The sequence below is a fragment of the Neopelma chrysocephalum genome, unplaced genomic scaffold (genome assembly GCF_003984885.1).
Source record: "Neopelma chrysocephalum unplaced genomic scaffold, ASM398488v2 Primary Assembly neopelma1_63, whole genome shotgun sequence".
Classification (NCBI taxonomy): Eukaryota; Metazoa; Chordata; class Aves; order Passeriformes; family Pipridae; genus Neopelma; species Neopelma chrysocephalum.
The window spans coordinates 12,076,006-12,088,537 of NW_020897720.1; the positions used below are offsets into that span (position 1 = coordinate 12,076,006).

The 12,532-nt window shown below is 41.9% G+C and overlaps 1 protein-coding gene across 1 annotated transcript in view; it reads left to right on the plus strand.

The window, feature by feature from the left end:
- The window catches only part of COL23A1 (collagen type XXIII alpha 1 chain), a 172,507-nt gene that overhangs the window by 110,213 nt on the left and 49,762 nt on the right, over positions 1 to 12,532 (plus strand). The window contains exon 2 of the mRNA XM_027682443.1: positions 11,786 to 11,830. Coding sequence (XP_027538244.1) covers positions 11,786 to 11,830 — 45 coding nt within the window. The remainder of the gene's footprint in view (positions 1 to 11,785; positions 11,831 to 12,532) is intronic.

Here is a 12,532-nt window from a genome sequence, read left to right on the forward strand (position 1 = left end):
CTCCTTAAAATACAAGTGGAAACTGATGGTAGTATCCAAACTTAGTAACATATTGGATAGCTTTGCACAGAATAATTGCCTCTCTCTTTTCATCTCATCTCAGTGTTTAAAGAGCAACAATACCTCATCTCCTCTAAACCTTTGAACCTTTCCTGGATATCATTTGGTAGGTTAAATTGGCAATCCAGCATTTGTTTAGCCGATCTCTAAAATGCACAGATGATAAAACTCAAGTATCTGCAGGTAAAAATTTGCACCTTGGGATTGTCAGAAATAATTTAAATTTTCCATTTGATCCTCAAGATGCTTTTCACTATTAAAAAACACGACCATCTCCCACACTGCTGCCTTTCTATCCTAGTGAACCTCCTTTCTTACTTTAAAATGGGAAAGAATAGGTTTATCTGTCACGTCAAAAGATTTATAAACCTATTGCTTTATAGACAACTGAAATGCTGGAGCTGAAAACGGTCTAAGTACCTCTGAAAGGTGCATTTGGGTAAATGGTAATGAGTTAAGCATCTGGAAGAAGCAGCTGAGCAAAGTCAGTCACTTCATTATGGTTTTTGCAAGACTGGTGAGCCTGATGCAGCCAAATAAACCAGTCTGGTCATCAAATGAGATGCATTGAGTAAGCAAATGAGCCATGATTGCACAAATTACGGTGTTCATTTTGGGAATTTGTGAGTTTAACATGCACTTTCACAGCTCCACAATGTACCTCACACCTCAGAAAGCCTTCGGCTGAGCCCCGTGCTTGGAAGTAGCTTTGTGCAACGCACCGGCCCAGAAGATGATTTTGGGCTACAGTGAAGTTGTTACTGAAACATTTCCCAGATGTGTGAGCAGTATATCATCTCCTCTTTGCACTTCAATAGAAACAACCATTGCCACTGAATTCTGGGCCAGAGCAGGCCCCAAACACAGTGGAAAGGGGCTGTAACAGAGTTTGCCTTTGCAAATTTGTGCACATTGGCTCGTGCCATTGCACTAATTGGGCCTGTTCCCCACCTCCGAGGCATGGCACGTGCCAGAGAAGTGTCAGCAGGCTTTCTGCTATCTCAGCCATGTTTTTCTACATGCTGATACACCTCTTTTTTTTTGTCCTGATCTTCCTACAGCTGTTTTATTCTCAGTCTCATTGCCAACCATATGCTTTAGCATCCACATTCCCAGCCTGGAGTGAGCTCTCCTGCACCCTGACTCTGGTCTCTGCAGCCTGGACTGGGCTGGGCATGGGCAAAGGGAGGTTTCATGTCTCTGTGGCCAGGTATCTCAGGTTTGAGTTATCTTCTGATGGAAGTTGTAATTAAATTCTGGACTACTCTTTTATACTTCAAGGGGTTGCCCATGGGTTTGTGTAACTATTGCCCGTGCCCAGCATGAAAGTGATGGTGCTCTTTGATGTTATTCTGGATTTGCTTTTTTTTTTTTTTAATTAATCAATTCCTCTGCATGTTAATTGAATTCAGACTTGACAGGGATTAGCATTATGGCTGGAAGCCTAATTCTTTAAATGGTGACACGTATGTTGCTCTTAAATTAGTCATTAATTGCTTTTATTTATTAGTGCTTATAAGTGTGGCCATTTAGACCTCACCTGGCAACTTTAACTGCAACTGCCTCAGCATATTTCTGCTGGAAGCTGTGCAATGTAGGTCAGGTACCCAGCAGTAAAAGGGATTATATTGTTTTGATCATTCACACTTGCCACAGGAAACACTATTCTTTCTAGGGAGTGAATATGACTGCAGCACGTGCTGTTTCTGTATAATGGAAACTATGTTTTTCATAAGAGTTTATGTATTCCTTTGTTGGAAGGATCTCAGATGGGTGGGAAAGCAAACTGTTTACACACAATCAATCTGGTGTTTGCCCAAGGTCGACAGGGAGAGAAGACACTTGTACTTTAATTATATGCTCAGTTAAAATGAGGAGAAGGTCAATAATTAAATCTTTAGCATGGTGAAAACTCAGTCTAAATATGGCATTTTAACAAACAACAAAACTCAAGTGTTTTTTTTAAAGAAATACTTTTTTTTCCCCTCTGCATCTCTTCTGTAAAAATTTTTCATCACTGATTTCATTGCATTATCAGGACTCAAATGAGAAACACTGCTTATGAGCAAATATAGCATCTGAATGTGGGCCAGGAATTCCTTTTACAGTATAAGCTTTTGTGTGAAATAAAAGCCAAACAGCTGCTCACAACTTAAGTCTGAGTAAGTGATCTAATACTATTGCTCTGGTCTCAAATTTGAGGCTAAATTGCTTCTTAGCCAAAGACCTTGTGCCAACCTACCTGGTCCCAATTTGTGAGAACAAAGTATATTGTTTCTGCTGCTCTGGGACTGAAATCACTTAATTTGCCATTTTTTTTCCATTATAATTTCTACCCTGATGTGTGAAGCATCCACAAGATTGAGAACTCAACTTCTCACCTCCAGTCCTCCAGGAGGTATCTCAAGTAGGAATATCCTTCCAAGGCTGGTCTGACATGATGTGTAGGGATATTTTATTGCACTTGAAGGCTCTTTCTGACCATTAGTGTAATTGGTTTTTGATTGATTTTGCTCTTTTTCCCCTCAGATCTTCTATTCTCATTCTTGATCTCCTACTTCTGGTTTGCTCTTCATCAGCTGCTCTCCTGGCTTTCCTCAGGACACCCTCCCACTGTGTGAAACCTCTTCCCAAAGGATCTGTGAGACCACCAAGGACTGAACTGGAGACCCTTGTCCAAGCATTAGCAATGATTAAGCCTTTGGCAACAAAACTTCCCCAGTCCTCAGGAAAAATCTTAATTTTTGACAAAAAAGATATCCCAAAATAATTTTAAGTAGAGGTTTCAAAGGACTTTGGATGCTCCTCAACACAGGAGATAATCAGAAGCTGTAAGTGGAGCAACTTAATTTTTCAGTTGTCCAGTTCCTCCTCCAGACAACCACATTTGGACAGTGTTGGAAGGACAGAGGAATGTTTCAAATAACTAAAAAATATTTGGCCCTGTGGCGTTTAAATTTCGACCACTGACTTTCATGCTTCAGGAAAAAATGCTACCAAGAAGGGAACCTTTCTAGCTATGAAAAAGAAAGAATATTTCCTACTCCCTGTTAGGCACAGACTGTATCTCTCAAATATAAAGTTGTGCACTTGCCCTTTCACTAAAGGTTATGATTTCCAAAGAATTTGAGTTGTGCTGTAAATGTACAGTTTGAGCTTATGTTCCTGTAAGACTTGTTGCAAACATATTAGCAGAAGGGAGAAGAAAAACCCATAGGCCAAGAAATGTCCTGTCCTCTCCCATGTTGGTGACTCCCTTAGCTTGTACCCAGAGAAATTTGGGGTGGCCCCAGCCTTGTTCATCACGGGGCAAAATCGAGATTTACGTGCTCGTTCTAAAAATTTCTTGTTTTAATAGAAACTAAAAATAAGGACATTTGAGGCATGTGTGTGTTGTATTTACAAGTTTACATTGTTACAGAGATTTTATTCTACCTGAAAGAGAGGACCTAATTTTTCTCTTCTTTTTCCTTGGGTCAGCAACTCTCTGCTTGCAGATGGTCTGCTTTCTTCTGGTGACATTTGGGGACATGGTTTAGGGTCTTGGCAAAGGTGGGTTAATGGTTGGACTTGATGATCTTAGATGTCTTTTCCAACATAAACGAGTCTGATTATTAAATGAACTGCTTGTTGGATAATTCAGGCAGTGTGAATTCACACACCAATTTCATTTTGACGGTTTGGGAGAAAGATTATCTGTGTCCATCTCCCATCACTTAATTCTGTTGAAATTCCCAGTGTGGGAGTTTCACTGGATGTTTTATATGGGGTAGAATTATTTTGAAACAGCCTTGTTAATATCCATAGTTTATAGCCATTTATTTGTGTGACGCTGCTGTCGTGATAAAATGACTTGATGTTTTGTTTTGTACAGCTTTGACTTATGTATAACAAGGCTCCATCCTCGTGGAAGGGATTTTGCTGTTTGGGTTTTGTTTCACCAAGATGTGCTCTTTCCCTGTCTTTTGAAGCATATGGCATCATGTAGCCCTGGTCAAGGGTTAATGTAGATAATGGAAAAAGAAACAGCTCCAGAAGCTCACTTCATATTTGTTTGACAGGGTATTCCTGATCTCTCTTCATAAATATGATGATGCTTGTGGAGGAACGTGTAGAAAACAAGATAGTTCTTACAAAGGTGGAGGAAATGCCTCCTGCATGCAGGAAATTCGGGGTGGAGAGAGGGTTACACAGTAGAAAAATGTTTCTTTTGTAAACCACAGGAGGAAGAATTTAACCAGTTTTTTTAGAGATGCTGAAATTGTGACATGTAAGTGCAGTGTTGGATGAGTTTGGAAACAGGAAAACTTTGATTTTTATGTTGGATTTGATTTGTAACGTGGAAGCAAAATCTGTTGGTGATATTATTGTGCTGTGGTTGTGGGCTTGCTCTTAGGATGGGCTTGGCCCTGTCCCTTGGATGCTTTATGGTTTGCACATGGCAGCTTGTGCTCTCCTTCATAGGAAACTAGGAAACAATGAGGGTGGGAAATCCTGCCAGAAGGGGCATTATCCACAGAATATGTCTGCAAGTGTGAGAATAACATTTAAATGCAAAGGATGTGATTTTTTTCCTTAAAGTCTCTAATATATAACTTCTATATACACTTGTAATCTAAAGTTAGCAGGATCTTCTCTAGATCTCCAAGAAACCACATTATTCAGCTGCTCTCAAAGTCCTTACTTGCTGTTTTCTCTTCTCAATTTTTGCATATTGAAAATGACAAAGAGTATTTTATTTTTTCTCTGTGGGATCTTGGCTCTGGAATGGCTAATTCTCATTGTAGATAAGACGCATTAGCTCCGAGTACTTCCGTGCTCCAAAGATGCAATTCATCAAAACCCAAGTACTTTGTGTCAGATCTAAATGTTTCACAAAAGATTTTGTAATCCAACATGTCAAACTTGTTTAAATGTGAGATTGTAACTGAAAACTGAAGGAAGCAATAAGTGCTTTGTTATCTTGCTTACCTTGCAGAAGTGTCTTTCAGTTCTTGGGAAAAAAAGGAAATGACCTTATTTCTGCAAGAAATGCACAACTGTCTCACGTTGGAGAGGTGCTCCTGAGATGTGGATCTGCTTCTTGTGTTGGTAAACAGGATGATACTTCATAGAGGCAGATTAAGTGATTCAGTGATCATCTCTGTCTGCTGAATAAATCTATTGGTGGTGATTTCCTGGTTCTTTCCAGAGGTGACTTTGTGTTAGTAATTATTTGAGCAGGAAAATAGTTTACAAATGCTCTCTGTGGAAGCAGGCCTTGAGGGGATCCTCTGGCTCATCTATTCGGGGCAGTGATGCTTTGTTACCTAGTGCTGAAGATAAAAGGATGATGAATTTCAGTCAAATGCTACTGGAGGGCTCCAGGGTGAGTTTGGCATCACTTCTGTTCCCCAGCTCTATCACCACAAGGATTTGTGTCCATAGAAGGAAAAGGAGATCTGTGTTCATTTTCCAGATTCATGTTGATACAACCACGCCTAACCAGTAAATCTCAGAAAAGAAGGGACTGAGACTCGAATGTCTTTTTTATCTTTCTAAGTGTTTTAAGTGTGCAGGAGCACATGGGGACGATGAACAGAGCTGGTCACTGTTCTCATAAAGAAACATGAAACCAAATATGTGTGCGTGTTTGTGCATAGACACTTTCTGAAAGATGTTCAAAGTTTCCCATCTCTGTCCAGGGCTCGTACTGGAGCAGCTGCCTCGCTGCAGATGTGGGAAACTGAAATCTGCCACGAAAACTTTTTTACCTTGCATATAGCAGTTCCCACAGCTGCCAAAATATGCATCCTCTTGTTTTAAAAATAGAGGGGGGTATGCTGAAAACATCTGCTCCTGCCCTGCGCTGCAGCTGTGCCAGTGTATTATCTGGAAATGGCCTGAGTAAGACCAGCCATAACAAGAGGAGAAAAATCCCATGTTTGATGTAAGTGCAATTGTGGCTTTATTCCAGTCACTTCTTAATTTATATCTCAAATTCAGTTTATCTTCGTGCCCTGGTGACTAAACAAAAGAGCTGTATGCACTTGACTGTTTGAAGAAACTGTCTCTGGGTGTGGGAAAAAAAAGAAAAAAATTGTTGAGGGGTGGGGGAGGTGGAATCCAGAGTATGGAGCGAGTGGCACCATCTCAGTTGTTTTAAATGGAGTGTAATCAGTGCTTCAGTTTTGGTGGGTGTGAATGTATCATTTCACTCTCTGAACGAGCTTTTGAATGAGCAATTTTATTTCTTTTACAATATGCATCTACCCAGGGTAAGAGGGGACTTCTCTGGCTACAGTTAAAAAAACACTGAAACACCCTCAATTTGTCACTGGTCATGAAATGCTGTGTCATATTGAGTTGATATGCCTTGTGTGCAGGTTTTATTGGTTCTGGGGAATGTTAAATTTGGGAGTTGGATTTGCTTTGCTGAATCTTGTTGGGGCAGTTTAAGACACCCCCCAGCTGTGCTCCCCATCTCCTCCTGGATATCCCTCATTTTAGCTCAGCTCTAGGCAAAGCAGAGTTTGAGGCTGTATACCTTTAGTGCCGAGGTCCTGAAGTGATTTAGTCAAAACATATTTTAAATACTGCCCCTTTATTATCCCAATAATAACAGCAATATTCCAGTTTGGGTCCTGGAGGAAGTGCTTTGTTCCCTGAGGTTGAGCTCAGCTCCCTGATGCATTGTGAGGAGGATGCTTGTGTGCATCCCCGCTCAGAAAGACTGTGAGGGTTTAAGAAGGAAAACAACTTCTTGCTTCTTTTGTATCTTGAAAGCAACTGGATCACCTATGGAACTGCAAGGATCTCTCCCCAGCTAACAGCTAGAGGTTGCTTTCTGGGTGGCTTTTTCCTAACACAAAACGTAGCCCAGGATTTCAGAGAGCTTTTGGGGCACTTGGGCCAAATTTGAAATGAATCTAGATATTACTATTTTGTTTTATTTGGAAAACTTCTGTGGACTGTAGGTGCTGCATGTTTCCAATCTGCCTCTGGTATTTGCTTTGAATCTTTGGGCCTGTTGGAATCCAAAGCCAGGAGAGTTCACGCAAAGTGTTGTGACCCAAAACTGTTTAATCTCAGATCTGCGGTCTCGGAGCCGCAGCCTGACTTGGATACCTGATGAGTATCAGCTGAGCAAGCATCTCAGCATCTGACTTCTGCCCATGAACCGTAAACCTTCTCCCCAGGGAACAAGAAAGTAAATTGGCCTTTGTGCAGGAGCAGCCAGCTAGACCGGGGCCGTGGTTTCCTCGTGCTCAATACCAGACCCCACGGTGCTCTGCTGCAAAGTTCTCCTTCCTTCTAAGTGAAGCCATATGAAAAAAAAAATAAAAAAATCAACTTTTCTAAGAGTGGCTGAACCAACCAATTTGTTCAAGCTATTCTTCTGGTTGATTCATTCTTAACTGAAAAAACACTGATTATATTGAGAGCAACTTGAAAAATGCCAAAAGGGAAGAAGGGGAAACAAGTTAAACCATTTCAAGCTCACAAAAAAAAAACCCAAAATGAAATGCAACCAGGAGTGGTGTAAACAATGGTGTAAAACTTAATAGCGTGTTAGAGCACAATATGTTAGATATGAGTTCCTCTAGAAAACAAGGCCCTAAAAGTAACCTTAACATTTATCATCGAGAGGCCACAACATGATCAGCTCATTGTGTTGTGCTTACAAGGGGGAAAAAAACCCCTCTGATTTAAGGATCCAGTAAGATAGATCTTCATTTCACTTGGCCAGGGTTCTTACTTAAATGCTGTTTCTAGCTGCTTTGGATCAACATATCCAAAAATTAAGTGCCCAAGCAGCTCATGGCTTGAAGGAAGAGATGTGCCCAGAATCATGGTACATAAGTCTGTGTGTACATTATCAGTGGAAAAGGGTGATGTGTAGGAGAAACGTAAAGGAAAAGCACAAGCTGGTGCCACAAGTTCTTGGATAAAATGTGCTTTACTGGCATAGTATTTAAAAAGCAGTGTCTGTATTCAGTGGGGTTTTTCTGGGCTGTGGTACCAGGCTCTTTCTTAGCAGCATTGTAAATTGTCCTCAAGGACCATTGGTTTACCTTGTGCCCAACAGGACTTTGCCCAGGCAACAATTTGGCCATGCAGCTGAAGGGATGGGAGGCAGCAATGAAGCCTCTTAACCATGGGAACATGGGTTAAGGAGCAGACTTCCTTTAATTACAAGGGGTAAAAAAGACAATAAACACATGTACCATAGACCTGTTTTCCCAGTGTTGATGGATTACAGTGTTCATCAAGCAGCCCAATTTGTAGTTACCCAATTTGTAGTGTGTAAATTAGTTCAAACAAAGGTTATTTACTGCACTGTGGACAATTACATGGGCTTGGCTTTTGTCAATATTTTGTGTGAGCTATAAAGTGATGTTGATTCTTAATATTTCATTTACTTGCCCATGGTAGATGACATAAGTGGCTGCTACCCAGCAATTGTGAGTCTGTTTGTGAACTTTCTACCTTGTTTCTGAGAAGCTATTGTTTAGATGCATCCATCATCTCTTCCTCATAATATTTTCAAACAGCAATATATTTCATTGTCTTTCTTGGTTTTGGGTTACTAAATCTATCATCTTACTGGAGATCTTACAGTGTTGTCAGAAATTGTGTATTATGCCCTGGATTAAGGCTGTTTAGCTTGAACGTGACAAGTTGTTTAAAAATAGACTGTGTTATGCTTTGTATTCATTCTGCTCTCCAAAACTGCCTTTCATAACAATGTAAATAAAGGACTCCCAGAACTGATACAGTGGAGCTGGCACAGTTTGGAGAAAAGACTCAGTTATTGCCCAATTGACTTAAATGCAACATAAATCTTAATTACATTGAACAAGCATCAGGCTGCAAGGTCTTGGGAGATGGAGTCATTAGGTAACAGTTTACAGTGAACATTTATCTTCAAACAAATTCCCAGGCCTCCTTAATTTGCTTTGTAGTCTCTGAAAGGGGTTGGAAACAAGAGGTTTAATATGGATTCAGTTTATGCCCAACTCATTTCGCAGTATCCAAAGCTGAGGGCCAGGAATAGGCTAGAAATTGCTAAAATAGTAATTCCCAATCATGCAGACAAGTGACTTACAAGGTTGCAGAGGACATTAATGACTCCTAGAGCTGGCAGCTCTGTGTCCTTCTGCTCGCCCACATCTGCATCACAGGGCTGAGACTTGCAATTCTTGCCCAAAGTAGATACTGGGTATGATGTTCTTTCTTTTAATCCCCACTAAGATTTCTCTCCTCAGATGTGTTTCCTAATCCAGCTATTAAATGGCAGCAGGTTTCTAGTTTTGTTTTCTAAAATACATCTCTCTTTTTTTTTTTCCTCTCTCTCTTTTACCAAATTGCTTTAAGGTAAAAACAACAAGTAAAACAGATGAGAATGGATTTTTAGTTTTTCCTATCTCAACTTTGGCTATCTCACACTTGCCACAAGCAATATCTCTGAAATGTATTTTCAATTCCATATGCTGCACCCATTTTACAGATTTTTTTTGAGGATTGTAGGGAAAGATCACAAGATCATAGAATGGATTGGATTGGAAGGGACCTTTAAAGATTATCTAGCACAATCCCCCTGCAATGAGCAGGGACATCTTCAACCAGATCATGCTGCTCAAAGCCCCATCCAGTCTGACCTTGAATATTTCCAGGGATGGGGTATCTACCACCTCTCTGGACAACCTGTGTCTCTGTAGGCAAGAGTCAACTTTTCTCTTGTGGCGTGAAGTATCAAGAAATCACTTAAACTTTAAAAAAAACCAAACAAACCAGGATTAAATTCCCTTTTTATACAGCACATTTAGTTCCCTGCAGGTTTCTCACATTCTCAGTTGAATGGCTCCAACCTAAGCCTTACGTGGGAGCTCTGTACATTCGCCCTTTGACATCAACCCTCCTTTAAATTGCCTCAAAGCATCGCTACCAACTCATTACTCACTTGTTTAAAAACTTGGCCTCCCTCTCCTACACCTTCATTAGGACATTTCCTCCTCCCTAAGAAACACCCTGTGCTTTCTGCCTGCTGCCAGCAAAAGAGGCAAAGCAAAATGATTACGAGCGAGCCACTCTAGATAAAACACATCCAGGAGGAGTCTGTCGAAAGCCAGGGAAGGATTGAGCAAAGCTGGTGTTTAAAGCAGCCTCCACACCCCAAGGGAGGCTGAAGGCTGCTGAGGCTTGGGATCTGCCTGGGGGTCAGACCTCCACAATTAGCCAGGAGGGTGGTGCAGGTAGATGGACTTTAATTACTCGGTCTTGTCTGGTCTTTAAGGTTGGAAAAGGTGCTTCATCAGAGTCGTGCTCTCCATAGCAGCTTGACTTCAGGATGGAGGGCAGTAAACCTTTCTGCTGGATGTAATGTGGTTTCAAGAATTAATGAGACTGAAAATATGCTTCTTTTTTTTCTTTTTTTTTTTTCTGCTTATTTTGCCTCACCCGTAGAAACTTGTGAGGAAGTCAATTAGGGATTTACAACAGACACTTCTACCAGTCCCTTGAGAAGGTACCTGGGGTTTCTGGCTGCAAGCTGCCATTCCCATAGCAAGGGACCAAGTGGGGCTTGGGGCTCTCACTGCAGCCCCTGTGAGGGCAGGGGGTCTGCTGGAACTGTGTGGGGGTCTGGGAAGGGGGAGTGCTGGACAGTGTATCCAAACTTTAAAGTGCAGAACTCCAGCCCACAGCTGAAATTCCAGTTGTTGGAGATGCAGTTGCACATTTGGGCACAGAACTCTAAGCAACAGGGGAAATTCTGATAGGAGCACAGCAATATTTAATAGTCTTTGTTTATCATCCTTTTCCAGCAGAAAGGAGAGGGAGCAATGTAGTTTCCCAGATAAAAAACGAGCCCTTGCTTTTTGTTAACATTGCTCTCACTCAGCAAATGCTCCACCAGAGCTGGCTGACCTGCTGCACAAGGGTACAAAAAGTGGCTTTTTCTTCCAACCTGGCAATGCACGTGTTGTGGAAGAGGGAATGCTGCCAGGTCCCAGGCAGGGAAGCCTGGCTGCAGCAGAGAGACTGCAACACATGGACATAAAGGACATGGTGTTATGGCTTTGTCAGGGACCTGGATGTTCTATGTGTGCTGGAGCAGTGTTCTGCAACTGTGTGTGTTGTTTGAGTGCCTTTTTTCCTTAATTAAGGGTATTTTGTTATTTATGGTACTTTATCAACCCCTTGGCCATTGCTTCCCAGAAGGGTAAGAATACAAGCAAGCTTTACATCTGAAATCTGGGTCTAAATTCATAAATGCATGACCAGATCTAGGCTGTGTCAGCTGTCTGCACTAAAAAAATTACTTCTGACTCAGGCAATGATTAGTACCAAAAGGTTTATAAAGGTTCCTTGCTTTAATTCTTTAGCTACTGTGATTTCCCAGCCAGTTCCAGGCATTTGCAGCACTCAGGGACTGCACAGCGCTGTCACCCACCCCGCAAAGTTTTTTTTTCCAGAATTTTGAAGCATGTAAGACATAGTTCCCTCTATGTGGGCAATACCAATAACTCCAAAACCTGCTTCCCAGCTTGCCTAGGAAGGCAAGCTTTTTCACCAAAATTCTATATGTTGCAAAAGGTGGTATTTAAGATGTGCAGCCTACTGATTTCTTTGGTAGTTGGGAAGGGCGGGGAGACACGAGGTGGGCTGGATCCGAAGGGAAGGACGTGTGGTGGGTACTCTGCTGATGAGGAATCACTAACCCTGTGCTCTCTGCTCCCCACAGGCCCTCCAGGGAGGCGAGGGAAGCCCGGCCGGCGCGGAGAACCCGGTGAGTGTCACCTTGTCCCAGCAGCATCACTGAGGGCCCTGTGGGTGTCATTGGGTGGTACTGGAGCCTTTTAATAATGACACTGGTCACCTTCATCTGATGGGCTGTGGAACTGGGGCTTCCCATGTCCCTGTGTGCTGGAAGTGAAGGTTTCTATAAAAACTAAAATAATAAATGAAAACACTAAAAAATAAATAAGGGAAAACAAGAAAACAGTCAAAATAAACAAATCCAACTCAAAACACCCACTGCTGTCACATTTTATCCATCCTTCCATTTCTCCCTTGCACCATTCAGCCCCATTATTGTCCCATCCAACCCTGAAGAAGGACTGTGAATTAGCACACAAACAGAGAACTCCCCAGCCATTTTTAGGTGGGAGGTGTGCTCTGCCTTGTTCTTTGCTTGTGGACATGTCTATACGTTGCCTGCTGGCCACATGATGGATGGTGTCAGCATTTCAGAGCCAGGGGTAACCAAACCTCAGCCACCTGAGCACCAGTGTGCCCTCACGCTGGGTGAGGCTGCAGAGCAGCCTTGCTGGGAATTATTATTTGAGCTGACTGTTTAATACTGTGTCTCTGTCACTTCAGTGTGTCTGGTGGGGGGTTGTATTTTTTCCCCTGTCTTGTGAAATGGGAAAGCACCAGCCCCCTTTCAGCTGGGGAGAAGTGCTGTTTACATTCTGCTGTAGGGTCTGAG